The 13,980-nt window shown below is 56.4% G+C and overlaps 1 protein-coding gene across 2 annotated transcripts in view; it reads left to right on the top strand.

Moving 5' to 3' along the window:
- Positions 1–12,041, top strand: part of SND1 (staphylococcal nuclease and tudor domain containing 1) — a 407,418-nt gene extending 395,377 nt beyond the window's left edge. Inside the window, exons 18-24 of one of the 2 annotated variants that reach the window (XM_064574988.1) lie at positions 2,190–2,331; positions 5,756–5,879; positions 6,774–6,843; positions 7,849–7,962; positions 9,492–9,695; positions 11,280–11,324; positions 11,434–12,041. In XM_064574988.1, coding sequence (XP_064431058.1) covers positions 2,190–2,331; positions 5,756–5,879; positions 6,774–6,843; positions 7,849–7,962; positions 9,492–9,695; positions 11,280–11,324; positions 11,434–11,499 — 765 coding nt within the window. In that variant the 3' untranslated portion in view covers positions 11,500–12,041. The remainder of the gene's footprint in view (positions 1–2,189; positions 2,332–5,755; positions 5,880–6,773; positions 6,844–7,848; positions 7,963–9,491; positions 9,696–11,279; positions 11,325–11,433) is intronic. The other variant, XR_010406399.1, reaches the window with a different exon arrangement.
- Positions 12,042–13,980: the final 1,939 nt, after the last annotated feature.

The following is a 13,980-nucleotide window of genomic DNA, read 5'->3' as shown; positions in this document are numbered from 1 at the left end:
ATGGAGCCCAGAACTGCTCCCAGCCTCAGGCCCCCTCTGGAGCAGCGCGGGGGCCTTGTTTCTCTGATGTGCTGCCTGGGTGCCGGGAAGGTAGGGAGCAAGAAGAGCGAGGTGGGCGGGTGAAGGGCCCACTGACCAGGGGTGGGGTGGGGGGATATGCAGACAGATTGGAGGGGAGGTGCTGCTGGAGCAGGGAGCAGAGGACAGACTGGGGGCGGGGCGGGGGGAGCACTTGGCTTCAGCTCATTTAAGGCAGTGCCGACAGTCTTGTGTCTCAACAGCAGTGAGAGTCCCATCTACACGGATCCCAGGGTGGCTAGGAGCGACCGACTGAGTAGTCACTGCCCTGGGGAGCTTCCAACTAGCGGGGCCCAGGGAGAAAGTCTACCTCAACAGGAGGTAGGCCTTAGAACCAGAAGTCACTGTGGCCGTCCCCCAAAGTGCCCTCAGCAGTCTATGCCATGGCCTCTGGTTGAAGAGGCCCTTTCACAAGGAAGTCTGAAAGCTAGAGACCCCCTTCGGCAGGAGTCTCTGAGCTGACTGCCTCCTTTCCTGTGGCCACCAGGCCTGGGCATGTGGAAAGCAGAGGTGTCTGGATGCTAGTGAGGAGGGAAGTAGCTGTGATGGGACCTGTGTGCGGAGTAGGTGAGAGAGATCAGGAGCTGTTTGGGTTAGAGTCCAGCCCCAAAAGGCAGAAGGTGAGGCTGGCAGAGGTTTGCACCCAGGCGATGTCTCTCCCATCCCCCTCAGCCACTCTCTGGCGGCCTCGCCCAGGCTCAGCCCCTGTTGCTCATCCCAGTTCTCAGGGCCCTGGCCTCCCCTTCTAGTGGAAGAATACACTACATTAAAGGCAGGAGCATGGCTTCTGCAGGTGTGACTCAAGGAGGTGCGGTAATTCTGACATTCCTGCCCTTCGGCTGCTTCCATGTGCTGTCCAGGGATCTGTGGGTCAGCTGAGTGATCATGGGGTCAGACTAGTTCGTATTGCAAGGGAAGAAAAGGAGATGCAGGAGGCATATGGCTTGACCGAAGTCAAACATCAAATTAAAGGACAGGAGCCCACATCTCCCACCCACAACTTTTCCCACTGCTCAGTGCTGCCCTCTGTCTCTAGAGGCCCAGTCAATGTCAAAATGCCCTCTGGAAGATCTCTAGCACCCAGAGACCTGGGTTCAGATCCTGGTTCCACTGCTTCTAGCAAGCCTGGGTGCCTCAGGTTCCTCGTCTGTAAAACAGGGTAATGTTAATACCTAGTCAAGGGGTTGTCGTGAGGATTCAGTGAGTTACTACTTAGAGAATGTTTAGAACAGCACCTGGCACCTAGGAAGCATGTAAGTTTTGGCTAGTACTTTTATCACCCCCCTGTTCTTATGTGTCTGTGGGACTCCGTGTGTGGTCCCATCCCTCACCCCCTTCTCGGGGCTCAGCTGGACAGGCTGCTCTGACAGGCTTCACTACTGGGATAATCTCCTGGCCGCAGTATTGGACTTGACATGCTGTCACATCGAATCAGCTTCTGAGCTGCTGTGGGCCTGACAGTGCAGGGCCAGGGGAGGAAGGAAAAGGCGAGGGTGGGCTTCTGAGCTAGGGTCAGAGCAACCTGATTGAGGTGAAGACAGAGAAGTTGCTGAGACAAGGCATTCTTGAACAGTGACGAGCCCGCCCCTCCATGGCCCAGGGCTGTCACTTTTGGAGAGCCTCAGGAGCACCATGGCCCTGGACAGTGCGAGGGCCTGGAGAGTTCAGAGTGACCCCTGCAGAGTGGTGTCGGGGGAGGGAGGTGGGGACCCAGAACCGCAGCAACACCAAGGTTCTCACACTCTGGGGTGCATGAGGATTGCCTGGGAGCCTGCTGTGGCTTGTTTTACTTCCTCTGAGTGCAGTTATAACAGATCCTAACTTGGTGGACCTGTACTGGGACCCAGGTTCCAGCATTTTTAATAAGCTCCGCCATTGCTTCTGATCCCTGCCCAAATTTGAGAACTGATTGATCAGAAGAACTTCATAGCAGTCTCCTTACCCACTCAGAAGTAGGAGAGTTCTAGGGGCTCAGCTTAGTGTGATGTGAGTGTCCTTTGGTGACCCCCACACTCACCCCAGGGGTGACCCCACTTGCCCAAAGCCCTCATCCCGTGTTCTGGCTGGCTTCACTTCCTAATCCCCGCCCCCTTTGCTGACCACACGTGCAGGTCTGGGCCCACTATGAGGAGCAGCCCGTGGAAGAGGTGGTGCCCGTGCTGGAGGAGAAGGAGCGCTCGGCCAGCTACAAGCCGGTGTTCGTGACCGAGATCACTGATGACCTGCACTTCTATGTGCAGGATGTGGAGACTGGTGAGTACGCTGGCCCACCCTGCCTCCAGAAGCCCCTCGGTTTAGTGGGAGGGCGGGGCACAGCCCCCAGTTCCCAGGGGCCTCTCCCCGATAGCCTATGGCTGCTACCCCAGCCCTGGCCCTCAGTCATTTCATGAACTGCAGATGGGCCCTGGAGTAGGCGAGGCTTAGCTGGGCCTCTGAGGGCTAATGAAGTAACCCGTCTTGTCTGGGTGGTACTCTGAGATTCTTGGAGAATTGTTTTGCTCTCAGACAGCTCAGGCTGGGTTAGGCATGGGGATTTGTAGCCCTCAGAGTCTATCAGGAAGCAAGGAACAGATTGTCTCTATGTGGTCAGGAAGTACAAACCAGCATTACTTAACCCTCCTCCCCCTCAGCTTCCTTGGGAAGGCAGCAGGAGGAGAGGAGCCTGGGCTTTTTTCTCTGGGGTTTCTCTTCTCTCGAGGTTACCATAGCCCTGAGTGGTAGCCGGTTGCCATGGAAACAGGCGGCACTCTAGGGGAAGTCATCCTCGGGCAGTCTTTCTGAAGGACCCTCTGTCTCCATCCTCCTCCTTCCTCCTGCCCTCAAGGGCGGTGCACTGTGGCCTGGGTCACCTCAGCAGAAGCCTCAGGCTTCTGGAGGACAGAGGGTGGTAGAGGCCACTCTGGTGGGGGTGGCCCTGTGGCTCAACTTCCCACCTCCACTCCCTTTGCTCTCTCTACCCTTCCCTCCCTCCTCTCCTTGACACCCTGTGCAGGGAACCATTTTAGTTGAGGGCAGAGGAAAAAGCTCTTCAAGCCGCCTCTGGGTCCAAGGAGCCAGATCCTTGCAAGGCAGAGAGGCCTGAAGATGTCACTGGCACTCGAGGCAGCCCCATGGGTGGCAGGCTGTGACTAGTCCAGCCCCTGATGCCCCCCCCATCAAGGCCTCTCCAGATCATCAGCCTCATCTCAACCACTTCCCTCTAATGATGTTTTCCAGGCAGCTGGTCTGTGGCCATGTCCGTTCACCAAGAAAAACCAACCTTCCGAGCTCTGGGCTGGCTCTACTTGGGAAGGGAAAGAGCCAGGGAGGGGTAGAGATGGGCTGATGAGCCTTCAAGATTAAGTTCCCTTGAGGTCACCTGCAATCCTGCTAAAAAGTGGCCCAGCACCGCCAGGTCTGGGTGGTGTGATGAAGAACGGAGTCTTTCAGTGGTGGTCCAGGCAGGAAGGAGAGCTGTTTCTGAGCACAGGAGTCAGAAAGAAGGGGCCTCAGGAAGCTCAGGGAAAAGGAAACTCAAAGAATACCCTGCCCAAGGTACGGCAGCACTCTGGCAGGCTCTACCTGGCCTCTGGATCCTGCGGGGTAGGACCCACCTTGGATAAGAATAGGTCCCTAAAGTCTCCAGGGGACAGAGCTTGAGGGTTCGAGGCCTTCAGCAAGTAATCTCAGAGGCTTTCTGTGCATGCCCTGTGCCCCGCCTGGCTATCTCTGGCGGCCATAGGGAGCCAGGACACTGCAGCGAGTGGTGGCCAAGGCAGGAAATCAGGAAAAAAGGAACCAAAGGGGAAACCATGTGTTCTTGGAACATTGGAGAAGGGAATAAGGCCCTTGTTGGCACACTACCTGGAGGGCTGCAGTGGGATCCAGAGAAAACCTGACCTCGGTTGGTTCCATAAAATCCATGAAAATAAACTTAAGCATCTGCAGCCTCCCTCTTCTGAAACCTTTCATCCTCTCTTGGGGGACATCCTCTTGCTCTGTGTCTCTTCTCTTAATTAAAGCCTGCCTTCAGGAAGGATCTAATGAAATGATGAAAGCATTGCCATTAGCTGTAAATGACCAGCCAGGCTCTGTGCAAGGACCTGTTTGCAGGAGGCAAAGTCTGCTTCTGTTGCCTTGGAACAAAAAAAATAAAAAATAAAAATAGACCAAGTATAGAAAGAATTTGTGTAGAGGGTTTACTGCTGGGTGGGGGAAGGGCAGCTGCTTCCTAAAAGTCCCTGTTCTGAGACCAGTGCTCATGAATGCTGGGACAGTGGCCCATGCAGAGGCCCAGGAGTGGACACATCTTTGTGCACATATGTAGAGTGCATCTTCAATATAGTTGAGTTCTTTTTTTTTTTTTTTTTTTAAGATTTTATTTACTTGACAGAGAGCAAGAGCATAGGCGGGGTGGGGTGCAGGAGTCTGCTTCTCCCTTCTGAGCAGGGAGCCCAATGTGGGGCTCAGTCCCAGGACCCCAGGATCATGACCCGAGCCGAAGGCAGATGCTTAACCGATTGAGCCACCCAGGTGCCCCGAATACAGTTGAATTCTTAAATACCCTGCATGCACCAGGGATTTTCTAGGCCTTGCAAGAGCAAACAGAACCAAGTGAGCAATGGTCTGTGCCCTGAAGGAGCTCACAGCATAGTGGCAGAAACATAAGCCAGACAAGGAACATACAGGTGTACCAATAGCCAACATGTGTTAGGCACCTGTTACAGGATGGCTTTGGGCCCCGGAGGTGGAAAGAAGAACCCCATACCCACATCCCACGAACCTAGCTACCCTCACCTCCGAGAGCAAAGGGGGCACAACAGGCCTAATGGAGAGCTAGAATCAGGGCCAAGTTGGATGGAAAAGTGAAGTTACTGGGGACTGATGCTTAGTAGAGTGGGGGCGGGTTATACAGCAGAAAGGAGCAAGGAAGGGAACCGGAGAGGACCCTGGGTGTTGCCAAACCTGGTATTACCAGCTGACAAGCAGCAGGGACTCGGGATTCAGGAAGGACAGGCTGAGAAGGAGACTCTCTCCCTGCCCAACCAAAGAGGGCACTGAGTTGGGGCTGGAGGTTGGAACCCCAACCTGGCAGTACCAAAGTTTGCTTTTGCACGTACTTCACATGGTAAGCAAGGTCAGAGTAGTCAAGTTTGAATACACTGAGATTGGGCCCTGCTCCCTGAGTTGCTCCACACCTTCCATGGCTCAGAGTCTGAGGCCCTTTCCTTGCCCAGGGTTGTATGGGGCCCGCCGTTCATCTCCGTGTTTGCCCCTGGGAGACACTGGCAAAGAGCGGCTGCTGTCAGTCATCACTTCTGTGGCCCAGGCCAGGCCAGTCCTTGTAGGAACAGGTGTAAGCTGGCCCGCTTCACCCTGGACGAGGCTGGTTGGCCCTGCTCCACATCCCCGCGCTTCATCCACCTCCTTAAGTGGAGCCCAGGAACATTCCCAGCAGCTTCCACAGCCCTGGCCAGTGGACTGGAGAGCTGAGGTTGGAAGGAAGACTCTGTGCCTCTGAGGCCTGAAGTGTCAGCAGGTCCCCGTCCCACTTTTGAAGACAGTGTGAGCCTCTTGAGCTGAGACCACAGGGGACTTCCCTGCGGAACGGGGCAGGCCAGTGCCGGAGGCGCCCTACACAATACCACATCTTGCCTGCTCCCCAACCCAGGGCTCACTCCCTCTTCCCCCGCTGCAGGCACCCAGCTGGAGAAGCTGATGGAGAACATGCGAAATGACATCGCCAGCCACCCTCCTGTCGAAGGTTCCTATGCGCCCCGCCGTGGAGAATTCTGCATTGCCAAGTTTGTCGATGGAGAATGGTAAGCCACTTGGACCCGAGCAGAGCAAAGAGTCTTAAGCAGGAGCGGTAGCCAGTCTGTCCTCAGGACCACAGGCCTGCCAAGCTACCTAGTAGACTTCAGGCATTTGCCTTAGCAACCTGGTTTCCACTGGGCGGTGGTGGTTGACCTTGGCCGGCTCTCCAGTGTGGCCCTCTTCATTGCCCAAGCTCATCTGGGGCCTGTGATTTGCCGGCAGCCCAGTCAGCCTTGAGTGTATAAGCGGTGTCTCTCCTCATTCTGGGAAGCTCTACTGGGGGAACCGTGCCTGGCTGAGACTCTCCAACACAGCCCTCACCTCACACAGGAAAAATGGTGTCACATAGGGCGGGGAGGGCAGAGGCTGGTTCTCAGTGAGCCCAGGCCAGCCGCCCGACCCTCCACCCTAGCTGTCTAGGACATGAGCAGGAGCACTCACAGGCTGCAAGAAGGTCACTATGTCTGATCTACCAGGAGTAGGGCCCATGGCCTTCCCTGGGTGACAGAGTGACTTGGATGTGTTCCCTACCGCGGCCTCCCAGACAGATCTGCCGGCTAATTACAGCTGCTGTCTAGTGTGCTCGCTTTAAACAGCAGACATCAATCTGGTCATTAGTCTTGTTGCTTTATGCCCCAAGGACACATTAATCTGCTCCACATGCTCCCTTCTCCCTCCCTCTGCTCCCAGCTGTGCTCTGATTCCATTAGATGAGGGCCACCGTGCCCCGAGCCTGGGCCTTCATGGAGTCTGAGAACTGCCCTCTGTGACACCCGTGGGTGTCCACCCTGACCCCTGGGCAGGGAAGTGTCGTGCCCCTGCCCTGCTGTCGCTAAGGCTCCAGGGAGGCCGGACTCGTCAGGGGTGTGCCTTGAGCTCTGCCTGCGCTGCCGTTGCAGGTACCGTGCCCGAGTGGAAAAAGTCGAGTCTCCTGCCAAAGTGCACGTCTTCTACATTGACTATGGCAATGTGAGTGTGGGGGACCTGGAGGTGGAGGAGTAGGCAAAGGAGGGGCCCGCAGCACAGCAGTCCCCTAGGTCAAGTCCCTGTGAGCTCTGAACCCCTGACTGACAGAATGGTGAGCATGTAGGCATCTTTCCTGTTGGTGGAACAGGCCACTGGACTCTGAAGTCTCCTTTCCAGGCCCCAAGGATGAGTGCCAAGCCACACCCGTGGCTTCTCATCTTCTGCCCAGCTTCTTTGAAGAGAGGGCCCGTGGAGGCCGCCAACACCCCACGGCTCCTGGTCTTGCTTGACCAGGTGCTTGTGTGCTGATCCCCAGCGCATCCCCAAACCAAGGCTTGCTGGGAAGTCACAAGGGGGCAGAATGACTAGCACCCTTGAGAAAAGCCCCCTCGGACTGGGCCTGGGAGTCTGTTAACAATTCTGGGAGATTCCCTGTGGGCACAGCAGCAAGCGGGAGAGAAAGTTGTAGTTCAGAACCATGCTACTCCTGAGGTGTGACGATGCTTGTCCGCTCTCCCCAAGGACTAGTGTTAAGGGTCGCACAGAAGCCCAGAGTTGGGCCGTGCTCCCAACTTGCCACCAGGGGATACACAAAAGAGGTCCTGCCCACGTTGCGGGACTGTCAGAACCCTTGTCTCCGTGTGCTTTCCCTGCAGAGCTCCCCCTAGCCTCTGGGAAAGTATTCAAGGAACCCATGTCACAGAGGGAAGGCACTGGAGAAAAATGGAAATCGTGGTTAGAGACCAGTGACCAAGTTGATCATTTTAGTAGAGCCACCAGCTGTGCCAAGCCCGGGCCCAGGTTGAGAAGGTGTGAGCCACAGCTGCCCGCCTGCTGCAGGGGCCAACCTGGCACGTTCCCCCAAGGCGTCACTGACTGGGGCTAAGTGGGAGCAAGTCGTGGTGGGGGCCTGAGTTAGAATTCCAGAGGCCCGGCCATAGGAGTCATCCTGTGAGAGCAAGGGGGCGTCGAGTGTGTAATGCTCTTGGCCTGACATGTCCTCTGCAGAGGGAGATCCTGCCGTCCACCCGCTTGGGGACCCTGCCACCTGCCTTCAGCACTCGTGTGCTGCCTGCTCAAGCCACAGAGTATGCCTTTGCCTTCATCCAGGTGCCCCAAGACGTGAGTCTACGCATCTCCCCACGTCCCTCCCTCCCTTCCCTCCTTCCAAAGGGGGCTGTCCGATGACACCTAACAGGCTGCCAGGAGATGGAAACACTGACCGATGTCTGTTAGCGACAGGACCTAAGAGATGGGAGTAACCAGGGAAGTTGAGGGAAGGTACACAGAGGAGATGGCATTGGAGCGTCTGAGCTGATTCTTTAGATGGATGGGCCCAGTGGGCCAGGGCACTTGGGGCAGAGACTGGTCCACACAGTTGGGAGTACAGGAACTTGTGGGCAGTAATAGGAGAGGAGAATGGAAAGATAAGTCATGGCCTGGGGGGTGGGGGCAGGGTTTTCAGCAAAGGTGTGACGTGGTCAAATCTGGTTCTGCAAGTTCCTTCAGGGGCCATTGTCGGAGACTGGGCGGAGTCGTGGGAGATCATGGCAGTTGGAAGTCCAGGCTAGAGACAGTGACAGCCAAGCCCGGGCCACACCCTAGGGGGCCAGGTCTCAGCGCCATCTGGGGGTGGGGGCAGGAAATGCGGAACAGAAGGTGACAGGATTTCTTACATGTGGCTATGATGCTGTTGGCCAAGATGCAAGAATGAGAAGGAGCAGATCAGGGGCTATGGGAGCTCCAGGCGCAGCTTGATGGTGTTCGGTTTGGAAAGCGAGAAGACTTAGAATCACAGACTGGTAGCTAAAACCATGGGTGCGTACAGGGCAAGTGTGCAGAAGACAGGATGCAGAAGAGAGCAAGCCTTGGCAACTGCTGGCCTTCCCCGATCCAAAGAAGAACCTGAGCCAGAATGTGCATCCAGAGAGGAGAACATGGGCTCAGGGTTGCAGAGCCACCCAATTTCCCGAAGCAGAGAGCCAGGTCTGCAGTGTCCAGCTCCCCAGGGAGGTCAGGCTTAAGGCTTGGCGGGTACCCTTGGCTTGGGCACCAGCAAGGCCCATGGTGCTCAGGGCAGCAGTCTAAACAGCGTGCATGGAGCTGCTGCTGGATGCAGGGTGCTAAGGAGCAAATGGTAGGGTAGGAATCTGCGCCCTAGAACGTTCTCTGCCTTCTCATGAAATTTGCCAAAGAGGGTGACAAAATAGGTCAAGGGGAAGTCTCTAAGGGTAGGGCTATGTAAGCATGGAGAGAGCCTGAGGGGACAGTACGTGCACAAAAGCTGGGACTGTAAGGGGTCACGGTGCTGGGACACAGTGCTGCAGGGGTGGGGGTGAGGGGGGCCAGGCAGCAAGTGGACGGTTAGTTTTGGATGGACAAAAGCCACTTTTTCTCAGAAACACAAGGCAGGTGGGCGACAAGGTTGGGATGTATGCAGATAGGCTTGGCGGGGAGGGACAGGACAGGGAGAGGGGGCACTTCCTGTCCAGAGGCTGTTTCCTTCCTCGTTAGGATGTGAGCAGGAAATGAGATGCTGGCACCTGCTGGACACTTGCCTGGAAGCCCATGAACAGGACCTGGGGCCCAGGTGGCTGTCTTTAAAGCTCGCACTTCCCTCTCCCGCTAACCTGCACATGTCTCTGCTCCAGGAGGATGCTCGGACAGACGCCGTGGACAGCGTGGTGCGGGATATCCAGAACACTCAGTGCCTGCTCAACGTGGAGCACCTGAGCGCTGGCTGTCCCCACGTCACCCTGCAGTTTGCCGACTCCAAGGGGGATGTGGGACTGGGCTTGGTGAAGGAGGGACTGGTCATGGTGGAAGTGCGCAAGGAGAAACAGTTCCAGAAAGTGGTATGTGATGTGGGGGCAGGCTGCTAGCGTCTCCCCCCCACCCCACCCCCCGCCACCGCAGAGGGGGCCGGGGCTGCACCAAGAGCCGGTGATGGAGCAGGGAACCCTCCGTCCTGCTGTTCCTGCTGGAAAAAGATAACGGATTTGGGTTTGTTGGGGTTTAAAAAAAAAAAAAAAGCTAATTACATCCCAAATTAGTTGGCTGCAGGCTTGGCTGAGAATGCAGCTATAAGCTAGAGTGGGGGGTGTCCCTTTGCGGTGCCCCCAGGTAGCAGCAGGCTGGAGAGGGCCACAGCCTGTCGCTGCGTCTTCCCCCCCTTTATCACTTCCTTCTCTCTAACGTGCAATTCCCAAGTCTGGAGCCAGCCGCTGGCAGGCAGTGCCCCCCAGAGCCAGACTCGGCTGGGACGGGGCCTAAGGACTGCTCCTCCAGCCTGTCTGAAAAGCCCCCGGCATGTGGAGCTGGGCGGGGCCTGAGTCTCCCCATCGTGAGACGAGGAGGGTGCCGCGGGCTTCGCTGCTTCTCGGGCCGGACCGTGAAGGGCCTGCAGCCGATACGTGGGGACCACCTGCACTGTCTTCCTTACTGAGCGTTGGGAGCTGGGACGGGCACCTCGCCCTCAGGACGGGCTGGTGGGAAGCCTGTGTCCGTGCAGCACCCCACTCCTCCCCACGCTCCCTCTGAGAGGAGAGGTGAGAGCGGCAGTGCTGAAAGCTCCGTTCTCTCTCCATTGTGCCCGTCGCTTCGCCTTGTCCCAGACCCCTCTCTCTTGCAGTCTCTGGGTCTGTGGCACTGGTTGTGCAGGGTGGTGGTTCATTTGGAACAAGACCCCAGTGTGAATTGCTACTCTGTCTCCTCTGGACAGGAGAGGTGTGACACCCCTAGTCCTCTCACTAGAGACCCCCAGTGTCTTGAGATTGCGCTGGGAGCTATCGTAAGTTTCCCTGTAGATGCATGAGATCTCACTGTCTCTCCTTGAAGCTACCTGTAATGTCTCCGGTGTCTAGAATATTCCTTTGCCCAGTATCTGAGATAAACACCCTACAAGTGTTCATTCATTCTTTGATTCATTCTTTCAGCAAGCATTTATTGAGGGTCTACATATTTCCGTGAACAAGAGACAACATTTCTGCCCTATGGAGCTTACAGTCAAGCATGAGTTGACAAAAACATATGTACTAAATCAGTGAAATTGACTGATAGATAAATGCAACAGAAAAAGAGAAAATAGAAATCAGGGGAATCAAGAGTGTGGGGGAGGGGTGATTGGCATTTTAAATGGGGTCATTTGAGGCTTCATTGAGTTGGTGATGCTTTATCGAAGACCTGAAGGAGCAGGACAGGTGGCCAGGTGGACCTGAGGGGAAGAGCGTTTCAGGCAGATGGAACAACCAGCACAGAGAGTCAAGGAACAGCAAGGAGGCCAGTGAGACAACGCACTTGGGATTTCACTCTGCGGGAGCTGGTCATCTGCTGAGCAAGGGCGTGATGCAGACCAGACCTGGGCAGTCTCCGGGGTCATTCCGGCTGCTCAGTTGCAAATAACCCCTTTGTGACCCCCCATTCTTCCCTTGTCCCTCCAGATCACAGAGTACCTGAATGCCCAGGAGTCAGCCAAGAGTGCCAGGGTGAGTTTGTACCTCAAGGATTCCAGGGGACGCTTAAAAAGAGGGCTTATTAGTCCCGGGGTCCCAGCAGGTCCCACCTCCCTCACGGTCATTTTCTGCCTTCTCACAGCTGAACCTGTGGCGCTATGGAGACTTCCGGGCTGATGACGCTGATGAGTTTGGCTACAGCCGCTAAGGAGGGAAGCGGGTCTGGCCCCCAGCCCCGCTCACACCAGTACCTCCTCCTCTGCAGGGAGGGTGTTTTCAGCTCCAGACCCCAGATCAGGGGTGTAGATTGGGTCCAGCTTTGCTTCAGTGTATGGAAATGTCTTGTGGGGCGGCATCTGGACACAGGTGGGGGGGGGAGCCCGAGGCTTTCAGGAGCAGGTCGCTGTCTTCTGAGATGACAGGTACTGCCGTCCACAGTCTCTTCCAGCTGATAGTGTGTTTTTATTTGGGGGTTTGGTTTTTCTTTAAAGATGTCCTCAAATCAGGAAGAAACATGAAAGACTTTGTCCTAACGTAGGGCATGATCCTGACACCCAAGGCCAGCTGCCAGTTGGCACCCCACTTCTATCCCAGATTGCCCTTCTTCCCAGCTCTCTGTCCAGCTGTTGATTATGTGATTCCTCTGATGCGTCCTTTCTCAGATGCCAGCGTGTCTACACCTGCCCCTGCCAGCCCTCCCCGTTTCTGTATTTAAAGCTTTCGAGGCCCAATAAAATAGTATCTGCTGTCTGCAGCCTAACTTATTGGTCATGGTGGAGTCCAGAGTGTGGGATCTCGACAGCCCCAGCAGGAGGAGACTTGGGCACTTGGATGACCCTCAACACAGTCATCTGCATACCTGGCCTCAGCCCTAGGAACCTAGCCAGTCAGGAAAGCAGGGCAGTTCTTCAGAGTCACAGGCAACTCCTGGGCCCTGGGAGGCATGATGGCACCGTGGCCGTCAGGCAGAAGGCTGGAGATCTTCTGACTCATCAGTCCAGACCCCCCACTGCTCATGGCCGCCCTCCAGGACCTTGGAGATTTCGAGCAGCTCGGCAGGCAGTTGCCCAGGACTGGCCACACATGGAAGCCTGGGCTCGGTCTCACCAGGCCCCTGCGGAGAGTCGCCGGTACTGTCCTTTGCCAAGTTCTGCCGGAGCCCCAGCAGGGGGCCAGAGGGAGCTTTCCCTCTCCTGCTGTGGCTGGAGTAAAGATTAACACCAGATAAAACTGACACAACATGGGTTAAGGCTGGGGGCCTCAGTGCCTGCCCCGCTCCCTCCACAGTGTGTGTTCGTTGGGAAATGGAGCTGGAGGACAAGGGTGGGTTCAGGAGGGGTCACGGCTGCTCGCCAAGGAGACCCTGTCTCTCCGGGTTAGCTCCTGTTCTGACTTAATGAGGTATCCCCCAGGTCCTCGAGGTAGAGCTGGCCACAGACCTCAGAAACCCCAGGCCGCTCCTGGAGGAGGGGAAGGCTCAAGAGCAGCCATTGTGGTGGAAGTGAGGAAGCTGCTGTGCTACTGGGGGAACGCCAGGGAGAGAGAGTAGGTGTGTGATGGCGAGGTCACCACGGTGTCAGGGGATCTGCCTGTTCTCCTCAGCCCCGCAGCCTTATCTGTGCAGCCCTGCCCTTCCTAGGCACATACGCCTGTGAAACATGGCACACCTTCCTGCGGCCCCACATTCAACCCATTTCCAGTCTGGGGTGGGGCTCCAAGCCGCCATGTAAGATCAGTCCTTTGACCCTGGGGAAAGGCGGGAGGTGGTGGGGCCTGGCTGGCCAGCTCTCATCCCTAAACCAAGGTCCTAGGCCCCAGAAAATTCTGGTTCCTGGCAATTCTCCTACACCCACTTGTTGAGGCCCAGAGTTCACATGGGATTCTACCGAGAACCTGTCCTTAGGAAAAAGGGTATGTGCTTCCTGAACGCGGGGTGCACTCTAGCTAAGGGGGGAGCTGAGTGGGGCAGTGGTGTCTGTACAGCTCCAAAAATCTGTGTGCTCCCTTCCTCTCAAGGACTCCCGTTTCTACCTGCCCGGGAATCCCTCTGGGTTAGCCAGACCGAGAGCTTACGGTCCTCGAATCAGACCCTTTATGGTCCAGAAAACTATGTTTGCCATGACTTCGTACAGCCCCTGATGGGGCCCAAGAAGTCCGCAGGAGTGTGAAGGTCCCGGTCTGTCTCACCCCTGGAGAAGCTGTCCTGCCCCCAGCAGGCAAGCCCACTCCCGGTGGTCTCACGTTTCCTTGTCATGCGCGGTGGAGGCTAGTCATGGAGAAGAGAATGGTCGCCTCACCCGTTTCTCTACCTCCTGCGGGGGTTAAGAGGCAGGTCGGCATGTACTCCCCGTGAGCGCAACAGGCAGAGGGGCAAGATGCCAGCCCGCTGTCTCACAAAAGGGTCTGAAATCGGCTCGCAGTCTCCACAGTTACCTTGGTTACATCTGCGCCCAAGGATAAGCCCTCCGTGGCTCTGCAATTGAAATGATGCCCGAACCTTCCTACTTCTTTTCTTTCTCTTCCCGTGCTGGTTCCAACCCAGACCAGACCATTCCCGGGGCTGGAGGCTGCTGCCGCCACTTCCCCTTAGTTCCTCCCCGTCACGTCTGTTGCGGTCCTGGGGTCTGTCGTGGGCAGGGCTGGGACTGGGGTGACACGAGCCAGGCACGTAGGATGCAGACTTTCAGGG

This window comes from Mirounga angustirostris, unplaced genomic scaffold (genome assembly GCF_029215605.1).
Source record: "Mirounga angustirostris isolate CCGP_5_RB_7025 unplaced genomic scaffold, mMirAng1.0.hap1 SCAF_12, whole genome shotgun sequence".
In the NCBI taxonomy this organism is placed as follows: Eukaryota; Metazoa; Chordata; class Mammalia; order Carnivora; family Phocidae; genus Mirounga; species Mirounga angustirostris.
The sequence above is the reverse complement of the archived record's forward strand: the minus strand, read 5'-3'. Positions and strand labels throughout refer to the sequence as shown.